Source organism: Ranitomeya variabilis, chromosome 1 (genome assembly GCF_051348905.1).
Source record: "Ranitomeya variabilis isolate aRanVar5 chromosome 1, aRanVar5.hap1, whole genome shotgun sequence".
NCBI lineage: Eukaryota > Metazoa > Chordata > Amphibia > Anura > Dendrobatidae > Ranitomeya > Ranitomeya variabilis.
In genome coordinates this window covers 814,452,885-814,478,667 of record NC_135232.1, presented here as the reverse complement: position 1 = coordinate 814,478,667, position 25,783 = coordinate 814,452,885, and the positions used below count along the sequence as shown (strand labels likewise).

General features: G+C 44.1%; 1 protein-coding gene across 1 annotated transcript in view; it reads right to left on the bottom strand.

Moving 5' to 3' along the window:
* CFAP299 (cilia and flagella associated protein 299) overlaps positions 1-24,231 on the bottom strand; it is an 878,688-nt gene extending 854,457 nt beyond the window's left edge. The window contains exon 1 of the mRNA XM_077259030.1: positions 24,073-24,231. Within this exon, the coding sequence (XP_077115145.1) occupies positions 24,073-24,183 (111 nt within the window). The 5' untranslated portion in view covers positions 24,184-24,231. The remainder of the gene's footprint in view (positions 1-24,072) is intronic.
* Positions 24,232-25,783: the final 1,552 nt, after the last annotated feature.

Sequence of the window (25,783 nt, the reverse complement as noted above, 5' to 3'; positions counted from 1 at the left end):
GTTTCCACTCTTTCCAATCTACAGAAGCTGCCATTTATAAAGTCTCTAATGATCTACTAACAACTAAATCTAATGGTCACTACTCCCTGCCAATTCTCCTGGATCTCTCTGAAGAATTTGCTCTATCGGACTCAAGGATACTGCTTTGTCTTGGATCTCCTCCTACCTTGCTGACCACACTCTCAAGGTGTTATTTCCTAGTTCTTCTTCCTCTATTCTTTCCTTTAGGCTGTGTACAGTTTATGGCTACCATCATTTAGAGCATGTATACTTAATAAATAATCACGAAACACACAACTGAACTATGAATACCACTCGAAAAAAAGATAGGCACCTGTAGTCGCTAAAAAATTCTTACATTTTACTGAAAATAGACATTAGAATGCATGTAAATTCAACAGTATAATGCAATGGAAGACCACACAATTATATCTGATTTCCATAGTGCTACATAATATATGGTAAAAATACCAAAAATGATATACAATAATAAAGAGATTAGTTACGTCTTTGTGGTATCTGATCCTGGTGCCCCGAAGTATGCCCCCTGATGAAGCAAAGTGTAAACAAAAAAAAGTATGTTGGGGCACCAGGACCACACACCACACTAGTCGGCATAAAGATGTAAATTATCTCTTTATTATTGTCTATCATTTAACCCCTTCATGACCCAGCCTATTTTGACCTTAATGACTGGGCCATTTTTTGCAATTCTGACCAGTGTCCCATTATGAGGTAATAACTTAGGAACGTTTCAAAGCTTCCACCTGTCTACTTTACATCAGCACAATTTTGGAAACAAACCTTTTTTTTATTAGGAAGTTATAAAGGGTTAAAAATTGACCAGCAATTTCTCATTTTTACAACAAAATTTACAAAACCATTTTTTAGGGACCAAATCACATTTGAAGTGACTTTGGGGGGTCAATATGACAGAAAATACCCAAAGGTGACACCATTATAAAAACTGCACCCCTCAAGCTGATCAAAACCACATTCAAGAAGTTTATTAACCCTTCAGGTGCTTCACAGCAGCAGAAGCAACATGGAAGGAAAAAATGAATATTTAACTTTTTAGTAACAAAAATGATTTTTACCAAAAATGTTTTTATTTTCCCAAGGGTAAAAGGAGAAAGTGGACCCCAAAAGTTGTTGTCCAATTTGTCCTGAGTACGCTGAAACCCCTCATGTGGGGGTAACCACTGTTTGGGTGCACGGCAGGGCTCGGAAGGGAAGGAGCGCTATTTGACTTTTCGAATGGAAAATTAGCTCCAATCGTTAGCGGACACCATGTCGCGTTTGGAGAGCCCCTTTTGGAAACTAGACCCTCCAAGGAACTTATCTAGTTGCATAGTGAGCACTTTGAACTCCCAGGTGCTTCACAAATTGATCCATAAAGATGAAAAAGTACTATTTTTTCACGAAAATTTTCTTTTAGCCTCAATTTTTTCATTTTCACATTGGCAAGAGGATAAAATGGATCCTAAAATTAATTTGTTGGGCAAATTCTCATGAGTACAACGATACCTATATGTGGTCATATATCACTGTTTGGGCACACGGCAGGGCTCAGAAGGGAAGAAGCACCATTTGACTTTTTAAATGGAAAATTAGCTCCAATCGTTAGACACCATGTCGCATATGGAGAGCCCCTGTGTGCCTAAACATTGGAGCGCTCTCACAAGTGACCCCATTTTGGAAACTAGACCCCCCAGGGAACTTATCTAGATGTGTGGTGAGCACTTTGAAACCCCAAGTGCGTCACAGAAGTTTATAACGCAGAGCCGTGAAAATAAAAAATCTTTTTTTCCTCAAAAAAGGATTTTTTAGCCCGCAATTTTTTATTTTCACAAGGGTAACAGGAGAAATTGGACCCCAAAATTTGTTGTCCAGTTTGTCCTGAGTATGCTGATACCCCATATGTGGGGGCGAACCACTATTCGGGCACAAGTCGGGGCTCAGAAGGGAAGTAGTGACGTTTTGAAATGTCGACTTTGATGGAATGGTCTGCGAGCGTCATGATACATTTGCAGAGCCCCTCATGTGCCTAAACAGAAACCCCCCACAAGTGACCCCATTTTGGAAACTAGACCCCCCAAAGAAACTTATCTAGATGTGTTATGAGTACTTTGAACCCCCAAGTGCTTCACAGAATATTATAACGAAGAGCCGTGAAAATAAAAAAATCTTTTTCCGCAAAAAAAATTTTTTATCCCCCAATTTTTTATTTTCCCCAAGGGTAACAGGATAAATTAGACCCCAAAGTTGTTGTCCTGTTTGTCCTGAGTACGCTGATACCCCTTATGTTGGGGTAAACCACTGTTTGGGTGCACGTCGGGGCTCGGAAGGGAGGGAGCACCATTTGACTTTTTGAACGCAAGATTGGCTGGAATCAATGGTGGCGCCATGTCACGTTTGGAGAGCCCCTGATGTGCCTAAACAGTGGAAACCACTCAATTCTAAATCCAACACTAACCTCAACACACCCCTAACACTAATCCCAACCCTAACCATAACCCAAATCACAACCCTAGCTCCAACACATCCCTAACCACAACCCTAACCCTAATCCCAACCCTAACCCTAACCACAGCCTAACCATAGCCCCAACACACCCCTAACCCTAATCTTAACCCTAATTCCAACCCTAACCCTAATTCCAACCCTAACCCTAATTCCAACCCTAACCCTAATTCCAACCCCAACCCTAATCTCAACCCTAACTCTAATTCCAACCCTAACCCTAATTCCTACCTTAAACCTAATTCTAACCCTAATTCCAACCCTAACCCTAATTCCAACCCTAACTCTAATTCTAACCCATAGTGGAAAAATAATAGAAATATTTTCTTTATGTCATTATTTTCCGTACTTTTGGGGGTGATAAAGGTGGGATTTATTTACTATTTTTTTTTATTTTGATCACTGTGATAGGGTCTATCACAGTGATCGAAATGTACCTAAAATGAATGAATGAATCTGTTGACCGGAAGATTCGACGGGCGCACTGCGCATGCGCCCGCCATTTTGGAAGATGGTGGCGCCCATGGGGAAAGACGGACGAACACCAGGAGGGGCACCAGGAATCGGGAGGTACCGGGGGGTGGGATCAGACTGCAGGGGGAGTGGAGGACAGGACAGAGGGGAGAGGAGGGCAGCGGAGGACAGGAGGGAGGGGAGGAAAGACTGACGGCAGCGGCAGATAAACAACCATCAATCGGTGGCGGGGGCAGATCGCGGTCTCCAGCCGTGGCCAATGATATTGCAGTATTTGCCATGGCTGGATTGTAATATTTCACCAAGTTTCATTGGTGAAATATTACAATTGCTCTCATTGGCTGTTTCACTTTCAACAGCCAATCAGAGCGATCGTATCCATGGGAGTGGCAAAGCCACCCCCCCTGGGCTCAAGTACAAGTCCCCTTGCACCTGCAGGTCAGGTGACGTTTGAGTTAACCAGTTCACCCGACCTGCAGGAACGCGATCTGTTATGGACTGGTAATTTAGGAGCGACATGCGACTAGCTCTGAGCAGGTGGTAACTATACAGACCGCAGTTCCTGATCTTAACACAACACTAGCAGTAGCGATGGGATGTTCCTGTCACTCCCTGGACACCTCGTCACAGCCGGAGAACTAGCTACCCCTAAAGGTAGAAACAGGAAAGCTATCTTGCCTCAGAGAAAATCCCCAAAGGATAGGACAGCCCCCCACAAATAATGACTGTGAGAGGAGAAGGAAATGACATACGTAGTATGAAACAAGATTTAGCAAAGGAGGCCACTTCTAGCTAGATAGATAGTACAGGAAAGAACACTGTGCGGTCAGTAATAAAAACTAGAAAAAGTCCACCGCAGAGATATGCAAAAATCTCCACACCTGACTAAAGGTGTGGAGGGCAAAATCTGCAGCCCAGAGCTTCCAGCTTAGCTGAATAGATCCATACTGATAAGCTGGACAAATGAGCAAAACATAGAATGTACTGAACAATAAAGTCCACAACAAGTGGACTGCAAAAGGACAAGCAAGGACTTATCTTTGCTGAACTGGACAGAGTGTCAGGGAAATCCAAAAGAGCAGTGGCTCCAAGCAGGAACAACTGACAACTGGCATTGATTGAGGGATAAGGCCAGACTAAAATAGCCAAGCCAGAAAGACGATCAGTGGGAGCAGCTGCTTATGCTAAATCCAAGAAGCAGCTATACCACTCAAAACCACAGGAGGGAGCCCAAGAGCAGAATTCACAAAAGTGCTACTTACAACCACCGGAGGGAGCCCAAGAGCGGAATTCACAACAGTACCCCCCCCCTCTTGAGGAGGGGTCACCGAAACCTCATCAGAGCCCCCAGGCCGATCAGGACGAGCCAAGTGAAAAGCACGAACCAAATCGGCAGCATGGACATCGGAGGCAACCACCCAAGAATTATCCTCCTGGCCATAACCCTTCCACTTGACAAGATACTCGCCTCGAAAAACGAGAATCCAAAATTTTCTCAACCACATATTGCAACTCCCCCTCAACCAACACCGGGGCAGGAGGATCAACAGAGGGAACAACGGGCACCACATATCTCCGCAACAAAGATCTATGGAAAATATTGTGGATGGCAAAAGAGGCTGGAAGGGCCAAACGAAAAGACACTGGATTGATAATCTCAGAAATCTTATAAGGACCAATAAACCGAGGCTTGAACTTAGGGGAAGAAACCTTCATAGGAACATGACGAGAAGATAACCAGACTAAATCCCCCACACAAAGCCGAGGACCAACACACCGACGGCGGTTAGCAAAACGCTGAGCCTTTTCCTGAGACGTCAAATTGTCTACCACATGAGTCCAAATCTGCTGTAACCTGTCCATCACCGAATCTACACCAGGACAATCAGAAGGCTCAACCTGCCCTGAAGAAAAACGAGGATGGAAACCAAAATTACAAAAAAAAGGCGAAACCAAAGTAGCCGAACTGGCCCGATTATTAAGGGCAAACTCGGTCAACGGCAAGAAAGCCACCCAATCATCCTGATCAGCAGACACAAAGCATCTCAAATAGGTTTCCAAGGTTTGATTAGTTCGCTCAGTTTGGCCATTTGTCTGAGGATGGAACGCCGAAGAAAAAGACAAATTAATGCCCATCCTAGCACAAAAGGCCCGCCAAAACCTGGAAACAAACTGGGAACCTCTGTCAGACACCATATTTTCCGGAATGCCATGCAAACGAACCACATGCTGAAAAAACAATGGAACCAAATCAGAAGAGGAAGGCAATTTAGGCAAAGGTACCAAATGGACCATTTTAGAGAATCGGTCACAAACCACCCAGATAACAGACATCCTCTGGGACACAGGGAGATCTGAAATAAAATCCATGGAAATATGCGTCCAGGGCCTCTCAGGGACAGGCAAAGGCAAAAGCAACCCACTAGCGCGGGAACAGCAAGGCTTAGCCCGGGCACAAGTCCCACAGGACTGCACAAAAGAACGCACATCCCGCGACAAGGAAGGCCACCAAAAGGACCTAGCCACCAAATCTCTGGTACCAAAAATCCCAGGATGACCGGCCAACACCGAACAATGGACCTCAGAAATTACCTTACTTGTCCATCTATCAGGAACAAACAGCTTCCCCACAGGACAGCGGTCAGGTTTATCAGCCTGAAATTCCTGAAGCACCCACCATAAATCAGGGGAGATGGCAGAAAGAATCACCCCTTCCCTAAGAATGCCAACTGGCTCAAGAACTCCAGGAGAATCAGGCAAAAAACTCCTAGAGAGGGCATCCGCTTTAACATTCTTAGATCCCGGAAGATATGAAACTACAAAATCGAAACGGGAGAAAAACAGGGACCATCGAGCCTGTCTAGGTTCAGCCGCTTGGCCGACTCGAGGTAAATCAAATTCTTATGATCGGTCAAGACCACAACGCGGTGCTTGGCTCCCTCAAGCCAATGTCGCCACTCCCCAAATGCCCACTTCATAGCCAACAACTCCCGATTGCCAACATCACAATTGCGTTCCGCAGGCGAAAACGTTCGGGAAAAGAAGGCACATGGTTTCATCAAGGAACCATCAGAATTCCTCTGTGACAAAACGGCCCCTGCCCCAATCTCAGAAGCGTCAACCTCAACCTGAAAAGGAAGAGACACATCCGGCTGACGCAAGACAGGGGCAGAAGTAAATCGGCGCTTAAGCTCCTGAAAGGCCTCAACAGCCTCAGAGGACCAATTTGTCACATCAGCGCCTTTCTTCGTCAAATCGGTCAGGGGCTTAAAAACACTAGAGAAGTTGGCAATGAAACGGCGATAAAAATTAGCAAAGCCCAAAAATTTCTGAAGGCTCTTCACTAGGGTTGAGCGACTTTTGCTTTTTTAGGATCGAGTTGGGTTTTGTGAAACCCAACCTTCTCGAAAGTCGGATCGCGTGAAATCAGCCGATTCTACTGTAAAGTCGGGTTCCGGACCGGAACACGAAACCCAATGCAAGTCAATGTGGATTATTTTTTACATTTACTTAATATCTCTCTCCCTCTCCCTCTCTCTCTCTCTCCCCTCCGTGCAAAGCATATGTTGTGTTTGACTGCGGAAATCACTGCAGCCCAAACGGTAATATGGCTCTATGACGCCGCAGAAACCAGGCCGGAAACTATGTCATCACGCTGCCCACACTCCTTAATTGGCTGAAAAAATGGCGGGGAAGGCGTCATACAAAACGAGACTTTGGTGCCAAGATCGCCGAACACGTGGCCGATCCCACGCTGGAGTCGGGTCGGGTTTCACGAAACCCGACTTTGCCAAAAGTCGGCAACTTTTGAAAATGAATGATCCGTTTCGCTCAACCCTACTCTTCACAGATGTGGGTTGAATCCAGTCATGAATGGCTTGGACCTTACCTTAACAAGATCCATTTCTATAGACGAAGGAGAAAAAATAAACCCCAAAAAAGAGACCTTCTGAACTCCAAATAGGCACTTAGACCCCTTCACAAATGCAGCATTATCACGAAGGATCTGGAATACCATCCTGACCTGCTTCACATGAGACTCCCAATCATTGGAAAAAATCAAAATATCATCCAAATACACAATCAAGAATTTATCAAGATAATTGCGGAAAATGTCATGCATGAAGGACTGAAATACAGAAGGAGCATTAGAAAGCCCGAAAGGCATCACCAGGTATTCAAAATGGCCTTCGGGCGTATTAAATGCAGTTTTCCATTCGTCACCCTGTTTAATACGAACAAGATTATATGCCCCTCGAAGGTCAATCTTGGTAAACCAACTAGCCCCCTTAATCCGAGCAAACAAATCAGAGAGCAGAGGTAAAGGGTATTGGAATTTGACCGTGATCTTATTAAGGAGGCGATAATCAATACAGGGTCTCAAGGAGCCATCCTTCTTGGCAACAAAAAAGAATCTTGCTCCCAATGGTGACGAAGACGGCCGAATATGCCCCTTCTCCAAGGACTCCTTAACATAGCTCCGCATAGCGGTATGTTCTGGCACAGACAGGTTGAAAAGTCGGCCCTTAGGGAACTTAGAGCCTGGAATCAAGTCAATAGCACAATCACAGTCCCTATGTGGAGGAAGGGAACTGGACTTGGGCTCATCGAATACATTCTGGAAATCTGACAAAAATTCTGGAACATCAGAAGAGGGGGAAGAGGAAATTGATATTAAAGGAACGTCACTATGTACCCCTTGACAACCCCAACTAGTCACAGACATCGATTTCCAATCCAACACTGGATTGTGTACTTGTAACCATGGAAAACCCAGTACAACAACATCATGTAAATTATGCAACACCAGAAAACGACAATCTTCCTGATGTGCTGGAGCCATGCACATAGTCAGCTGAGTCCAATACTGAGGTTTATTCTTGGCCAACGGTGTAGCATCAATACCCCTCAATGGAATAGGGCTCTGCAAAGGCTGCAAAGAAAAACCACAGCGCCTGGCGAAGTCCATTAAGTTCAGGGCAGCGCCTGAATCCACAAATGCCATGACAGAGAAAGATGACAATGAGCAAATCAGGGTCACAGACAGGAGAAACTTAGGCTGTACAGTACTAATGGTAACAGATCTAGCGACCCTCTTAATACGCTTAGGGCAATCAGAGATAGCATGAACAGAATCCCCACAGTAAAAACACAGCCCATTCTGACGTCTGTATCCCCTCTGTTCCGCTCTAGTCAGAATTCTATCACATTGCATAGGCTCAGGACTCTGTTCAGAGGATGCTACCATATGGTGCACCACTTTGCACAGACCATTTTCTAAATTTCTGGCAGTATAATTCTGCCGCTTCCTGACCCTGGTACAGGGCCAACAAGGTTTTTTCTGCATGATCCACAGAGTTAGGTTCATACAATAATCCGAGCGATTGAAAAAATGCATCTACATTAAGCAATGCCGGATCCCCTGACTCAAGGGAGAATGCCCAGTCCTGAGGGTCACCACGCAGCAGAGAAATAACTATTTTAACTTGCTGAGTGGGGTCACCAGAGGAACGGGGTTTCAGAGCAAAAAACAATTTGCAGTTATTTTTAAAGTTCAAAAACTTAGATCTATCCCCGTAAAACAAATCTGGAATAGGAATTCTAGGCTCTAAGGCTGGAGTCTGAACAACATAATCTTGGTTACTCTGAACTCTTGCAGCAAGCTGATCCACATGAGAAAACAAACCCTGAACATCCATGTCCGCGCCCAAATCCACCCAGAGATTAAGAGGAAGGAAAAAGACAAAACAGTCTAAAGAAAAAAAAAATGGCTCAGAACTCTTTTTCTTTTCCTTCTTTTGAGATGCATTCAACTCATTTTTGACCAGTTGTACTGTTATGGACTGGTAATTTAGGAGCGACATGCGACTAGCTCTGAGCAGGTGGTAACTATACAGACCGCAGTTCCTGATCTTAACACAACACTAGCAGTAGCCGTGGGATGTTCCTGTCACTCCCTGGACACCTCGTCACAGCCGGAGAACTAGCTACCCCTAAAGGTAGAAACAGGAAAGCTATCTTGCCTCAGAGAAAATCCCCAAAGGATAGGACAGCCCCCCACAAATAATGACTGTGAGAGGAGAAGGAAATGACATATGTAGTATGAAACAAGATTTAGCAAAGGAGGCCACTTCTAGCTAGATAGATAGTACAGGAAAGAACACTGTGCGGTCAGTAATAAAAACTAGAAAAAGTCCACCGCAGAGATATGCAAAAATCTCCACACCTGACTAAAGGTGTGGAGGGCAAAATCTGCAGCCCAGAGCTTCCAGCTTAGCTGAATAGATCCATACTGATAAGCTGGACAAATGAGCAAAACATAGAATGTACTGAATAATAAAGTCCACAACAAGTGGACTGCAAAAGGACAAGCAAGGACTTATCTTTGCTGAACTGGACAGAGTGTCAGGGAAATCCAAAAGAGCAGTGGCTCCAAGCAGGAACAATTGACAACTGGCATTGATTGAGGGATAAGGCCAGACTAAAATAGCCGAGCCAGAAAGATGATCAGTGGAAGCAGCTGCTGATGCTAAATACAAGAAGCAGCTATACCACTCAAAACCACAGGAGGGAGCCCAAGAGCAGAATTCACAAAAGTGCTACTTACAACCACCGGAGGGAGCCCAAGAGCGGAATTCACAACAGCGATCCCGCCATGACGCCACATAAGCGTCACAGGTCGGATTGGCACTGACTTTCATGACGTCTACATGGCGTCACAGGTCGGGAAAGGGTTAAAGCAACTAGTATCATCAGCTTAAACAAGCTAGTATCTTTGCAACATGTATCATACCTATAAGATAGAAAGTTAAGTGCGAACACTCGGCTGAGGTTTATATCTATTTTTGGTATGTTTTACCATATACTATGTAGCACTAAGGAAAATCAGATATAATTATGTGAATTATGTGGTCCTCCATTGCATTACTCTGTTGAATTTACATGCATTCTTATTGTCTATTTTCAATAAAATGTAAGAATTTTTTAGAGACTATATGCACCTATCATTTTTTGGGTGGTATTTGGAGAACACATTGCAGATATGGTGCGTTTTTTTCCTTGCAGATTTTATAAATAAACCTGAAGCAATCCTGATGGAAACAAAGCGAATGAAAAACCTGTCATGTCAAGCACACGTTGAGTATTTTTGACATGCAGATTTGGTGAAGAATATAATCTGCAGCATGTCATCATTGACTTCACTCAAATCAATCAAAAACACAGGCAAAAAATTAGGCAAAAGCATGGGTAAGCCACAAAAGGTCATTGCTAAAGAAGTTGGCTGTTCACAGAGAGCATATGAATGTAAAGTTGAGTGGAAGGAAAATGTGGTACAACAAAGGTGCACAAGCAACTGAGATAACCACAGCCTTGAAAAAGAATGTTAAGAAAAGGCCATTCAAAAATTTGGAGAATATTCACAAGGATTGGACTGCTGCTGGAGTCATTGCTTCAAGGACCACCACACAGATATATCCAGGACAGGATTTCCTTGTATTGCACAGGTGATAATTTAATCACCTGCACAGAATGATTCCAGCACCTTGTGGAATGCTAAGGAAATCCAGAAAACATGACCTGTTGGCGGCCCTCGAGGAATGCAGTTTGACCCCTCTGCAGTAACTGATGAAAAAGGAGCCCCGACCAAGTATTGAGTGCATTTACCGAACATACATTTCAGTAGGCCAACATTTCGGATTTTAAAATCATTTTTCAAGCTGGTGTTATAAAATATTCTAATTTTCTGAGATAATGACTTTTGGGTTTTTATTGAATGTAAGCCATAATCATCAATATTAACAGAAATAAACATCAAATAGATCACTCTGTTTGTAATGACTCTATATAATATATGAGTTTCACTTTTTGTATTGAAGAACTGAAATAAATACACTTTTTGATGATATTCTAATTTAGTGAGAAGCACTTGTATGTAGCCTTGCTGCCACAAAAGGAGGGGGGCCCAAACACATTTCTTGCACAGGGGCCCCAAGTTTTCACCTTATGCACATAAAAGATTCTATATCTATATCATTATATAAAGCAAATATGATATTAAATATGGAAGTAATGATTCTGAAATTTAAAAAAAAATAAAAAATAACAAAAAAAATATAAAGTATTAGATATATTGACAATTTCATACTGTATACTCTTGAATATAACTTTTTACACACTGAAAATTGCTGTAATTAATGAATATGAATTAAGATAGTGTTCAGAATGCTAAATTTGTGTAAAGTAAATAAAAATGCAATTAAAAATATTCTACCATAAATAAAAAAAGTAATTGTTAGAAAAATATTTACCAAATAGGAAGAAAAATACAGAATTGTCATTAAAATGAAGGCTTTCTATTTAGCATGTCTCTTCATTACTATTCTTGAAGAATACCATGCAATTAATATTTAGGAAACATTGTGGACATTATAAAGAAGGCTACATTCCCACCCTGCTACATAGAAATACAAATAAGAGATTATGCTGGGGAAAAAACAAATGAACATCTACTGCCATCTAGTGTCTCTGAAAAATGTTTCAGCAAAATCAACAGAAGATATAAAATTAATGAAAATAATCAAGCATTAGCGGAAGATACATAATAAAACCATATAAAAAAAACCCTCATCCCGAAGATCACCTTATTTAATGTGGTCTCACTGATAAAACTGTCATTAATTAGTGTGGTCAAGAATTTTTGATTAAATGTTAGGAACCATGAAATAATAGGCACATAGTCCATGCAGCTATTATAGGGCCTTTGCATAGCATGGGCCCACTAGAGGTTGGGTCTATCCCCATGTGTAAACATAAAGCCTTTGGACAGTAGGGGCATAGCTGAGGTTGGGCCTTTTCCATGTGTGTATATAGGTCCTTTAAACAATATGGGCCTAACCCATTTGTCTATAAATGGCTTTTGGAGAACATGAGCCAAGCTGAAGTTGGACTTATGTCATATGTGTATGTAGGTCCTTTAGACAATATGGACCTAGAAGTGGTTGGGTCTAGCCCACGTGCATATAAAGGGTTTTTCTACAGCATGCACAGTGGCTTGTGAAAGTATTCACCCCCTTGGTATTTTTTGTGTTTTGCTATCTCACAGCATAAAATTTCACTGATTTTTAAAGGGTTTGTATAAGTTCATGTAAAGAACATGCCTTCAACTGTGAACATTTTGTTTTCTTTTTGTTGTGAAGCAAACAAATAGGACAAAATAACTGAAAACTTCACTGTGCATAACTATTCATCCCCCTAAAGTGAGTACTTTGTAGAGCCTCATTTTGCAGCAATCACAGCTGTATAAGCTTTCCATATCTTGCCAATGGAATTTTTGCTCATTCCTCAATGCAAAACTGCTCCAATTCCTTCAAGTTACCGTATATACTCGAGTATAAGCCGACCCGAGTATAAGCCGACCCCCCTAATTTTGCCAGAAAAAACTGGGAAAACTTAATGGCTCGAGTATAAGCCTAGGGTGGAAAATGCAGCAGCTACCGGTAAATTTCAAAAGTAAAAATAGATACCAATAAAAGTAAAATTAATTGAGACATCAGTAGGTTAAGTGTTTTTGAATATCCATATTGAATCAGGAGCCCCATATAATGCTCCATAAAGTTTGATGGGCCCCATTAGATGCTCCATATTAAAATATGCCCCATATAACCCTGCATAAAGGGTAATAAGGGCCCCATAAGATGCTCCATACAGACACATGCCCCATATAATACTGCACAAACGTTATGGCCCCATAAGATGCTCCGTACAGTCACTTGCCCCATATAGTGCTGCACAATCGTTATGGCCCCATAAGATGCTCCGTACAGTCACTTGCCCCATATAGTGCTGCACAATCGTTATGGCCCCATACAGATGCTCCGTACAGTCACTGCCACTTATAGTGCTGCACAATCGTTATAGCCCCATACAGATGCTCCGTACAGTCACTGCCCCTTATAGTGCTGCACAATCGTTATGGCCCCATACAGATGCTCCGTACAGTCACTGCCCCTTATAGTGCTGCACAATCGTTATGGCCCCATACAGATGCTCCGTACAGTCACTGCCCCTTATAGTGCTGCACAATAGTTATGGCCCCATACAGATGCTCCGTACAGTCACTGCCCCTTATAATGCTGCACAATCGTTATGGCCCCATACAGATGCTCCATAGATTATGCCCCATATGCTTTTGCTGGGATAAAAAAAAAAAATCACATACTCACCTCTCTTCGCTCAGGACCCCCGGCACTTTCAATATTTACTTGCTCCTCGTGCGGCTCAGTCTTCAGCACTGACGTTCAGCAGAGGGCGCACACTGACTACGTCACCGCGCCCTCTGACCTGAGCGTCACAGCCAGAACACGCTGATGACTGAGCCGCATCGGAACAAGGAGCTGTAAATATCGCGCAGCGCTGTATACTCACCTACTGCTAGCGCTGTGCAGTCCCTGCTTCTTCCTGTATTGAGCGGTCACAGTTACCGCTCATTACCGAAATGAATATGCGGCTCCACCTCTATGGGAGGTGAAGCCGCATATTCATTATGGTAATGAGCGGGACCATGTGACCGCTCAGTACAGGAAGAATATGAGGCGCTGGAAGAAGCAGGGACGCGCAGGGACAGCGCCAGCAGTAGGTGACTATAATTAGATAGCCCCCGACCCCCCCTCCCCTGCCGACCCCCAGGTATGACTCGAGTATAAGCTGAGAGGGGGACTTTCAGCCCAAAAAATGGGCTGAAAATGTCGGCTTACACTCGAGTATATACGGTTGATGGTTTCCACTGGTTAACAGCAATCTTCATGTCTGACCACAGATTTTCAATTGGATTAAGGTCTGGGCTTTGACTAGGCCACTAAAAAACATTTACAGGTTTCCCCTTAGGCTATGTGCACACTCTGCGGCGTGCTCTGCGGGTTCTCCCGCAGCGGAATTGATAAATCTGCAGGGCAAAACCGCTGCGGTTATCCCTGCAGATTTATCGCGGCTTGTTTTGCGATTTCCGCTGCGGGATTACTCCTATACTATTGATGCTGCATATGCAGAAATATGCAGCATCAATAGTAATGTTAAAAATAATAAAAATTGGTTATACTCACCCTCTGACGTCCCGATCTCCTCGGCGCTGCACGCGGCGCTCCGGTTCCAAAGATGCTGTGCCGAGAAGGACCTTCGTGACGTCACGGTCATGTGACCGCGGCGTATTCACGGTCATTTGACCACGACGTCACCGCAGGCCCTGCTCGCACAGCAACTGAGACCGGACGGCCGCGTGCAGCGCTGAGAGGTGAGTATAGCATCATTTTTTATTTTAATTCTTTTTTTTTTTTTTTACACTATTTATGCTTCCCAGGGCCTGGAGGAGAGTCTCCTCTCCTCCACCCCGGGTAGCAACCGCACATTATCCGCTTACTTCCCGCATCGTGGGCACAGCCCTATGCGGGAAGTAAGCGGAACAATGCATTTCTATGGGTGCAGAATCGCTGCGATTCTGCACAAAGAAGTGACATGCTGCGGGTTGTAAACCGCTGCGTTTCTGCGCGGTTTTTCCCGCATCATGTGCACTGTGGTTTGCGGTTTCCATAGGGTTTACATGTTAATGTAAACGCAATGGAAACTGCTGCGGACCCGCAGCATCAAAATCGCCGCAGATATGCGGTAAAAACCGCAAAGTGTGAACATGGCCTTAAACAACCTAAGTGCTGCTTTAGCAGTATGCTTTGGGTCATTGTTTTGGTGGAAGGTGAACCTTCGTGCCAGTTTAAAAAATCTGACTAGTTGAAAAATATTTTGCTCAATAATATTCCTGTATTTCGCACCATCTTTTTTCCCCTTGACTTGAACCATTTTCCCTTTCCCTGCTGCCAAAAAACATGGTGTTTTTATGCTGATGAGCTGTGTTGGTTTGGCACCAGATAATGCATTTATCTTAGTGGCTAAAAAGTTAAATTTTTGTCTTATCTGATTACAGCCCCTTCCTCCACCTATCTGGGGAGTCTCCCACGTGTCTTTTTGGAAAACTCAAAATGAGCCTTAAAATTTTTATGTGTAAGTAAAGGCTTTTTTTTCTACTCACTCTTCTATAAAGGCCACCTCTATGGAGTGCACTATATATTTTGGTTGCATGGACAGATAATCCAGTCTCTGCTTGGAACTCTGCAGCTCCTTCAGGGTTACATTTGCTCTCTGTGCTGCCTCTCTGATTAATGATCTCCTTGCTCTGGCTGAGAGTTTGGTAGATGGCCCTCTTCTGGCAAGTTTTTTGTGGTACCATGTTCTTTCCACATGATGATAGTGGATTTGATGGTGCTCTTAGGGATCATCAGAGATTGGGATATTTTTTTAACCCAACCCTGACTTCTTAACAACTTTGTTCCTAGCTTGTTCGGTCTTCATGGTGTTGTTTGGTTAGTGGTGCCTCTTGCTTATTGGTGTTGCAGCCTCTGTGGCCTTTCAGAGAAGGTGTGTATACACTGATAGTGTATACACGTCAAGTCACTGTATACCTCAATCCGACACAAAGATGGTATACATGTGGTCTAATTTTTCTTGACATCAAGCAGTTTGGACAGGTATTTGTGTGATTTTCTCATTAGGGCCTTACATTTTGTCCTTACACACAACTTTTTTATGTTCAGGGATGTTCTCTACCTGCAGCTCCAGGGGACCACAATGGGGGCGTCCTGTGCGCTCTCATATGTAAATCTCTTTCTGGGCCTTGGGAGAGGACCATCTTCCAATTTGATCCAGTGGCATTCAGTTCTGGGGTGGTTGCATGGTGGTGGTATATAGACGATGTGCTCCTCATTTAGCAAGGGACCTAGAATGATCTTGACTCTTTCTTCAATCATTTGAATGTAAACGAGCTTAACATCGAATTGACTTACAAAAGCAGCCAACATCTTATGGAATTATTGGATGTCTCTATAAAGGTGGATTGCTTTGGAAGTATCCAGACGGACTTGTTCCGCAAAAGTACAGCTGCCAATACCCTATTACATGCAACTTGCCAGCACCCGAGGCATCTACTGAACAACATCCCAACCAGACAGTTCCTTAGAGCCAGGAGGATATGCTCTAACAACTCTCTATTTGAAAAACTGGCCAAAGATTTATACACAAGGTTGAAGGAACGCGGATACGGAATGAAACCACTATGTCAGGCTTATACCAGAGCACGCTCCAGTAACTGGGATGACCTTCTGAGAAACAAATCCAGAAAAAAAAAGTTGGTGAATCCCAAGGTATGATATATATTGCATTACAACTCTCGTAGTGATGACATGCACAAAATATTGCAAAAACACTGGCCTGTTCTATCTCTTGATAAAACACTATCGAAACTCATTGACAACACCCCTGCTGTGACCTACAGGAGAGCCCAAAATTTACGTGACCAACTAGTACACAGTCACCATAAAGGTGAAAATAAAAAATATATTTTGGCTCCAAGGACCCAGCATGGGGATGTTCCCCGTGTGGAAAATGCCTAGCATGCAAAAATGTGGACATGGCAAAAGAATTAGTCAATGCAGACTCGAGCAGGAAATTTATCATCACATACAATATTAACTGTACCACTAAAGCGGTGATTTATTACGCTACATGTTTATGTGGACTACATGTTGGGATGATGACCAGATAATTCAGAAGAAGTATTTGGGAGCATGTCCTGGATATAGAGGGAGCAAAATGTGTAGATGACCTCACCACACTTAAACCTCTTCCACGTCAGTTCAAGGCAGTCCACAACTGTGACCCTACTGGACTGCAATTCAAGGAATCAATAGGGTTTTCATTGGTCCATGTGGAGGCAACTGGAAACGTCTTCTGGCACAAAAAATATTACTAATCTTAGTCAGATGCACATGTCTCCTACACTATGCATAATTATTATGTGTCACTTTGATTAAAAGAATCATATATTACATTTTTATACTCCTTTTTGGCTCTTATTTCTGTTTATGGTGGTTGACAATGATTATGTGCTATATTCTTATTGGTCCTCATTATCTTCACTCTGTTTTTTGGTATCAATAGTATAATAATATCTGTCATTTATCTTTATTATAGCCCTTCTTAGCTTTCACCGTCTACATATATTCACTTTCCATACACATCTCTATTGGGCCATACCTACCTCTTATTTTCACTCAGATTTTTGCTATTCATGTCAGTTTTCACTTTTTGCTTCTCATGGCACTTTGTGCTGAGTTGTCATTTCATATTCTTGACCTTTTGGATGTTGCATCTTCTTGTTTTGTCAGTTCTGCATAAGTAATGTGATTTTACCCGATCATGTGTTTTTTTTACCATGTGACCGGGTTTCCTTGCAATCACATAGCCGGAAGTGCCACCCCACTACCATGCAATGCACCCTGCAATGAGTATTCTGCTCATCCGAGCTGGCCTTCTTCACTTACGTGACCGCCGACTGTAGGCTGTAGCTTTGATGCAACCTGATTTGACTGCACTTCGGCATGGCAACTCCTCCCCTCACAATCATGTGATTATCACCTAAGTATAACATAATGCGGCGGGAACATTTTCATTGGATCGTACACCTCCTCCCTTCTATTGATCTATGGCACTATAAAAATGTACCTTACAAGCTTCTAACCACCCCTGGAGGAAGCATTTAATTACAAAATCTACTACAGGGACAGATTTAGGAGGTGGGTGGCCCGGGGCCCATTTTGGAGGGAGGCCCATTTTTCAAGGTGTTGCAATATGTAATGCAAAAACACAAAATGAAACGAACACAAGTTTATTTACAAAAATCATTTACGCAGAGTAATTCAGGTAAAATCATTATTTTTTAACAATCCAGGCACTTTCCTTGATTTCCGTGCTGCAAAATCACTAATGATGTCACTAAAGTCCAATTCACGCAGTATATCTGACTCGATGCTCATGATAGCCAAATTTACAAGTCGTTCCTGCTTCATGGATGTCCTTAATCGGTTTTCAACTAATTTGAGTTTTGAGAAGGAACGCTCACAACTGCAGTTTGTTACCATCAAAATTAGATATATCCTTAGAGCTATCTCAATATTTGGGAAAGTGTCCTGCACACCCTTTTCCATGATAAGCTTGTACATGAAAAGTTCAGTGCTGATGTCTTTTGGATCCTCGTCTGTGAATAAATTGGCAAATGTTACAAACTGACACAGTTCATCGATAAATGTAATGTAATGTTCAAGTCATCTGAATAAGATCTGATGAGTTGCTCTGCTATAGCCTTAAGCTCATCTGAAGACAGTTCTTTCAGATGGATAAAAAAGCTAAATTTGCTTGATATATCTTTACATGCTTGAAGACGTTGGTCAAGAGAAGCAATAAACTGATCAATGATAAGAAAGTTTCTGTTCTGTATGTTTCAGAAGGGCTGAGTTGTACTTCTTCTGTATGGCCATAATCCAATGGATCGAGACACACGTTTCGGTGCCCGTGTCGACTTATCGTCTGAACATACTTAGATCAACCAGACAGCTCTTCGCCTTGCTTCTCATAAATTTTGAAGGAGTCACGCTTTGATGCGACATACAGTAGTTTTTTTAGCTGGTCAGTGACGTCACAGAAGTGTTTAGATCGAGTTTTGCGTGTTGTAGATTTTTACTAGTAGCATCTGTTCTTTGCAGGATATCATTCCAGAAGGTGGTGTTAATACCAATTTCAAGCTGATTCTTTTGTCTACACAGTCCTTATTATATATATACAGTATGGTACTGTGTAGGACAGGAGCTGTAGGAAAGATACATAGACACACACAGACACACACACACAGAGATCATACTCACCCACCGTGACACTGTGAAGACTGAACCACTTCACCTCTGGATCTTCAGTGACTGAAGATCCAGAGTGAAGTCCTGCCACGCTCCGCAGTGGAGAATCCTCTTCTCACGCCGACATCGTGGCTCCACCTCCTTCCTCGAAGGTAGCTGAACAAACTCATCTGATCTAATCCGAGGGAGCGATCATATAGCTGAATAGGTAGCACCTAAAAGCTTCTGTTGGGATCAGAGAAGGCTGCCACATGCCATAAGCTAAACATTAGGTACAGAGAGGGTACTAAGGAAGTCTGGCTAGCCAGGTCAGTGGATGCTGATGCAGGTCAGGTGCCATGACTCTGCCGCTCTGCGCCAGCCACTGAGATGTAGGACCGTAGCCAGGTCCCTACACTTTCAATAGTTTCTCTTTTCTTAAATGTTCCTTATCATTAGAAATGGTTCACAGCAAAGAGACGTGTATTTTACATGTTTTGAGATATTTATCCCTATATTGGTGGGAGGCCCCCGCTTCCTGGGAGGCCCAGGGCCCGGACCCCTTGGACCCCCCCCTAAATCCGGGGCATGACTTTGCTGGTAATGGATATGTCACCATATATTTCATAGGAAGTAATGCTTCGATATATTGGCTCTATAATAAATATTCATATTTATTATATATATCACAGTTATTAAACCCTGGAGGTTTGGTCACTGTTCGACTTAAACTAGATACAACTCTGGCAAAAATTAAGAGACCACTGCAAAATATTCAGTTTGTCTGATTTTTCTTTTTAAAGGTATATTTTTGAGTAAAATGTAAATTGTTCTTTTATTCTATAAACTGCTGACAACATGTCTCCGAAGTTCCAAGCAATAAATTTTGTATTTATTTTCTGAAAATGAGAAATGGTCAAAATAACAAAAAAAATGCATTGCTTGCCGACCTCAAATATTGCAAAAAAACAAGTTCATAATCATTTAGAAGCAACAATACTAATGTTTTAACTCAGGAAGAGTTCAGAAATCAATATTTTGTGGAATAACCATGATTTTTAATCACAGCTTTCATGCGTCTTGGCATGCTTTCCACCAGTCTTTCACACTGCTTTTGGGTGACCTTATGCCACTTCTGGTACAACATTTTTTAGCAGTTCTTTGTTTGATGGCTTCTGACTATCCATCTTCCTCTTGATTACATTCCAGAGGTTTTCAATGGGATTCAGGTCTGGAGATTGGGCTAGCCATGACAGGGATTTGATGTGGTGGTCCTTCATCCACACGTTGATTGACCTAGCTGGGTGGCATGGCACATTGTCCTGCTGGAAAAAAACAGTCCTCAGAGTTGGGGAACATTGCCTGAGCAGAAGCCATCAACTGTTTTTCCAGGATAACTTGTATGCAGCTTTATTCATACATCCTTCGCAAAGATTAACCTGCCCAATTCCAGCTTGCTGAAGCATCCCCAGATCAACACCTGGTCGTCTAATGGTTAGACGGAGACCTGGAGAGGCATACAAGCCACAGTGTATTGCATCCACTGTGAAATTTGGTGGAGGATCGGTAATGATCTGGGGATGCTTCAGCAAGGCTGGAATTGGGCAGGTTGATCTTTGCGAAGGACGTATGAATAAAGCTGCATACAAGTTATCCTGGACAAACAGTTGATGGCTCCTGCTCAGGCAATGTTCCCCAACTCTGAGGACTGTTTTTTTTTCCAGCAGGACAATGTGCCATGCCACCCAGCTAGGTCAATCAAGGTGTGGATGAAGGACCACCACATCAAATCCCTGTCAAGGCCAGCCCAATCTCCAGACCTGAACCCCATTGAAAACCTCTGGAATGTAATCAAGAAGATGGATAGTCACAAGCCATCAATCAAAGAAGAACTGATTAAATTTTTGTACCAGGAGTAGCATAATGTCACCCAAAAGCAGTGTGAAAGACTAGTGGAAAGCATGCCAAGACGCATGAAAGCTGTGATTAAAAATCATGGTTATTCCACAAAATATTAATTTCTGAACTCTTCCTGAGTTAAAACATTATTGTTGTTTCTAAATGATTATGAAGTTGGGTTTTTTTTTTGCATTATTTGAGGTCTGCAAGCAATACAGTTTTTTGTTATTTTGACCATTTTCAGAAAATAAATACATTTATTGCTTGGAACTTCAAAGACATGTCAGTAGTTTATAGAATAAAAGAACAATTTACATTTTACTCAAAAATATACTTATAAAGAGAAAAATCAGACAAACTGAACATTTTGAAGTGGTCTCTTAATTTTTGCCAGAGTTGTAGATACATTGCTAAAAAATTAAAGGGAACACTTAAACAACAGAATATAACTCCAAGTAAATCAAACTAGGTGAAATCAAACTGTCCACTTAGGAAGCAACACTGACAATCAATTTCACATGCTGTTGTGCAAATGGAATAGACAACAGATGTAAATTATTGGCAATTATCAAGACACACTCAATAAAGGATTGGTTCTGCAGGTGGGGACCACAGACCACATCTCAGTACGAATGCTTTCTGGCTGATGTTTTGCTCACTTTTGAATGTTGGTTGTGCTTTCACACTTAGGGTAGCATGAGACGGACTCTAAAACCCACACAAGTGGCTCAGATAGTGCAGCTCATCCAGGATGGCACATCAATGTGAGCTGTGGCAAGAAGGTTTGCTGTGTCTATCAGCGTAGTGTCCAGAGGCTGAAGGCGCCACCAGGAGACAGGCCAGTACACCAAGAGCCGTGGAGGGGGCCGTAGGAGGGTAACAACCCAGCAGCAGAACCGCTAACTCAGCCTTTGTGCAAGGAGGAACAAGGAGGAACAGGGGGAACACCCAGGGCCCTGCAAAATGACCTCCAGCAGGCCACAAATGTGCATGTGTCTGCAAAAACGGTTAGAAACTGACTCCATGAGGATGGTCTGAGTGCCCGACGTCCACAGATGGGGGTTGTGCTCACAGACCAACACCGTGCAGGATGCTTGGCATTTGCCACAGAACACCAGGATTGGCAAATTCGCCACTGGTGCCCTGTGCTCTTCACAGATGAAAGCAGGTTCACTACTGAGCACATGTGACAGACGTGACAGAGTCTGGAGATGCCGTGGAGAGCGATCTGCTGCCTGCAACATCCTTCAGCATGACCGGTTTGGCAGTGGGTTAGTAATGGTATGGGGTGGAATTTCTTTGGAGGGCCGCACAGCCCTCCATGTGCTCACCAGAGGTAGCCTGACTGTCATTAGGTACCGAGATGAGATCCTCAGACCCCTTGTGAGACCATATGCTGGTGCGATTGGCCTTGGGTTCCTCTTAATGAAGGACAATGCCAGACCTCATGTGGCTGGAGTGTGTCAGCAGTTCCTGCAAGATGAAGGCATTGAAGCTATGGACTGGCCCGCCCGCTCCCCAGACCTGAATCCGATTGAAGACATCTGGGACATCATGTCTCGCACCATCCACCAACCTCACGTTGCACCACAGACTGTCCAGGAGTTGGCGGATGCTTTAGTCCAGGTCTGAGAGGAGATCCCTCAGGAAACCATCCGCCGCCTCATCAGGAGCATGCCCAGGTGTTGTAGGGAGATCATACAGGCACGTGGAGGCCACACACACTACTGAGCATCATTTCCTTGTCTTGAGGCATTTCCACTGAAGTTGGATCAGCCTGTAACTTCATTTTCCACTTTGATTTTGAGCATCATTACAACTCCAGACCTCCGTGGGATATTAGTTGTGATTTACGTTGATCATTTTTAGGTTTCATTGTTCTCAACACATTCCACTATGTAATGAATAAAGATTTACAACTGGAATATTTCATTCAGTGATATCTAGGATGTGGGATTTTAGTGTTCCCTTTATTTTTTTTAGCAGTGTATATATATGTGTCTGTCACTGATATCTGTATATCTATCTATCCTATGTGTATATATCTATTCTATCTATACTATTCTAACCCGTCAGTGTGATTTTACTGTATGCGGCACATGAATTGCCGGCTTTTACAAGGAGATCGGTGTGTAAAAATTGGACAGCAATCGCAGGGTCCGAGTGTTGTGTGATTTTTTTCTCGCACCGATTGCCTTCTACTATAGGGAGCGATCCGATTTACAATTACAATCGCACAATGCTGCGAGTTTTTCCGTAAAGGTGGGGTAATGCTCAAACATTGTTCTCTGCAACGACCTGGGACTAAGACATGACTACTGGGTTTTTCCCCATGTTGTTCCCATGTCATTTCCATTGTTTTCAGAAATGTTTAGACTCCCTCCAGGCCTGCGGGAGAAAAAGCACTGGAAAAATGCTCCAGTTTCCCATTGACTTCCATTATACTCATTACTTGGGTCCAGGACCCGAGCAGTTTAGTCATCGCTCATCACTAATGGTTACATGGGAACACTGATGGTGAACCTGGTGCAAGATACTGGTTCCAAGTAACCAATAATGATGGCAGAAGCTGCTCTATGATTAAAAGCTACTTCAGTGACAGCAACATCTGTCCCACAACAGACATTTTTGGGGAGCCTTCTATAAGTACCAGCCCATAACTGGAAATCAGACTGCTGAGGAAAGTAAAAGTGAAAGCATATTATTTATTGCTCGTTGCCAAGGATACAGGACACTAACGTAGTCTGTCAGAGGTGGTCGGTCTCCTAGCGAAGGAGCACAGTGCTTACTAGATCTTTGGTATGGAGCTTGTAAGTGAGGCTCTGACGCTGGCCACATCACTGGATTTGGTTAGCTCCAGTGCTCCTGAGCTCCTCCGCCATTACAGAGGCAAAGCAGTATCTTCTGGCTGCAACAACGCAGCTGGTCAGAACTGTCAGTCATGCAGGAGTGCCCGCCCCCAGGAGGCGCAGTGTGAGGAATGGAGATGACAGAGCCCCTTTAGGATTGGCATTTTACACACCAGTGACAAAAAAAGAAAAAATGGACGTTGATGCCATCTGAGGATGCACATCATTTCACCACTTCAGAATTTTGGCACATTTGAAACTAAAAAAAATGCAAAAAAAAAAAATAATAATAATAACCATGTGCAGATTTGGGCCCAAATGTCCACAATCTGCAGCTTTTCTGGAGAATATAGTTCTATACCCAATCAGTGTGGGGGGAGGGTGGCTGGGTCCATTTACAATAGATTATCAGTAGGTGTAAACTGATGTGTAACACACAGAGCACTGCTGCCTGAGAAGGCTGATCCCAGTCTCCCTGCACACGGCACAGTATACACAGATCACGTGGCACAGTGCAGGCTGATCTAACCACCCGGCCTCACAGCCCCGCGGATTGTCACCTCCAGATAGAAGAGATCCAGCGAGGAGATCTGCGAGTCCAGGAAGTCCTCGTACGTGTTGTACTGCGCCACGATCCCGTCCATTGCGGCGCCGCTCTGCTCTTCCTCCATCTTTCAGGCTGACAGCGTCCTTAGCAACGCGGGCGGGCTCCTAGACCTGGAGCTACTTACTGTGACGTCACAGAAAATGGCCCAATCACATGCCGGACATGTGTGCAGCTTCCTCTGTTGGTAGATAGCAGGGGCTGGTCGGCAGCACACGTGGCTGTCACTGCTACATCGTGATCGAATGGTTTATTAGCGATTACTACATCAGTGCACGTAGAAGCGTGTGAGGCCGACAGGGGGCGCAAGAGGGCAGGACTCTGCTCACACAGCTAGTTATGTATTACATGCATCATCTATCAACTGGCTCTGTCTCTGATCTATATATCTTATTATCCAGCCATCTAATTATCTATATGTCTGTATCTAGCGATCACACTAATCTATCAATCCCATATCTATCTATCCAGTGGCGTATCCGGGGGAGGGGGGGGGGGCAGCCGGGGCATGTGCCTCGGGCGCAGCCGACAGGGGGGTGCCAGCGGGCAGCCTGATGATCCGGCGGTCCAAGGAGGCTCCTCGTCGACAGCATTCTGCCGCCCCCGCACTGGGATAGTCCCGTTCTCTGAGCCAGCTGTCATATTGACAGCCGGCTCAGAGAAAGTGCTGCGCGTCGAACCCCAAGTGTCAGCGCCGTAACTACCATGGTCGCAGGGGTTGCAGCTGCAACAGGGCCCGGAGTGCTTAGGGGCCCGCCCAGTCCAGCAGAGACTGTGCGGACCCATAAGCACTCTGAGCTACAAAATGGGCCAACAGCCCTTTAAATCTTCGGTACAGGCCCTGGTGCGCATGCACTCTCTCAGTGCGTGCGCGATCACGGGTGGGACTGCACTTGTCCCACAGCAGAACCCCTCCACCGCAGAGAGCCGCACACCATAACTATTGCTGCCGCTGCTCTGTGCGCACAGGACCTGTGATGAGGTCACAGGATGGGAGGAGTCAGGAGCCACATGATCAAGGGCCTCCGTGTAGTGCAGGACTCTGCTGGTTGTCATGGTGCTGGACGAGGGTCAGCTTTTGTGTGGGGTCAGGAGTGGTTTGTGTGGATGTAGCTGAGCCGTGTGTGTATGAGGTGTACAAAGCGGAAGCCGTGTGTGCAAGGTGTATGGAGCGGAGCTGGGTGTGTACGAGGTGTGCGGAGCGGAAGCCATGTGTGCAAGGTGTATGGAGCGAAGCTGGGTGTGTACGGAGCGGAGCCGTGTGTGTACGAGGTGTACAGAGCGGAACTGGGTGTGTGCAAGGTGTATGGAGCGGAGCCGTGTGTGTACGAGGTGTACGGAGCGGAGCCGTGTGTATGAGGTGTACGGAGCACAGCTGGGTGTGTACGAGGTGTACGGAGTGGAGCCGAGTGTGCAAGGTGTATGGAGCGGAGTCGTGTGTGTCTATGAGGTGTACGGAGCAGAGCTGGGTGTGTGCGAGGTGTATGGAGCGGCGCCATGTGTGTATGTACGAGGTGTGCAGAACGGAACTGGGTGTGTGCAAGGTGTATGGAGCGGAGCCATGTGTGTACGAGGTGTACGGAGCGGAGCCGTGTGTGTATGAGGTGTACGGAGCACAGCTGGGTGTGTACGAGGTGTACGGAGTGGAGCCGAGTGTGCAAGGTGTA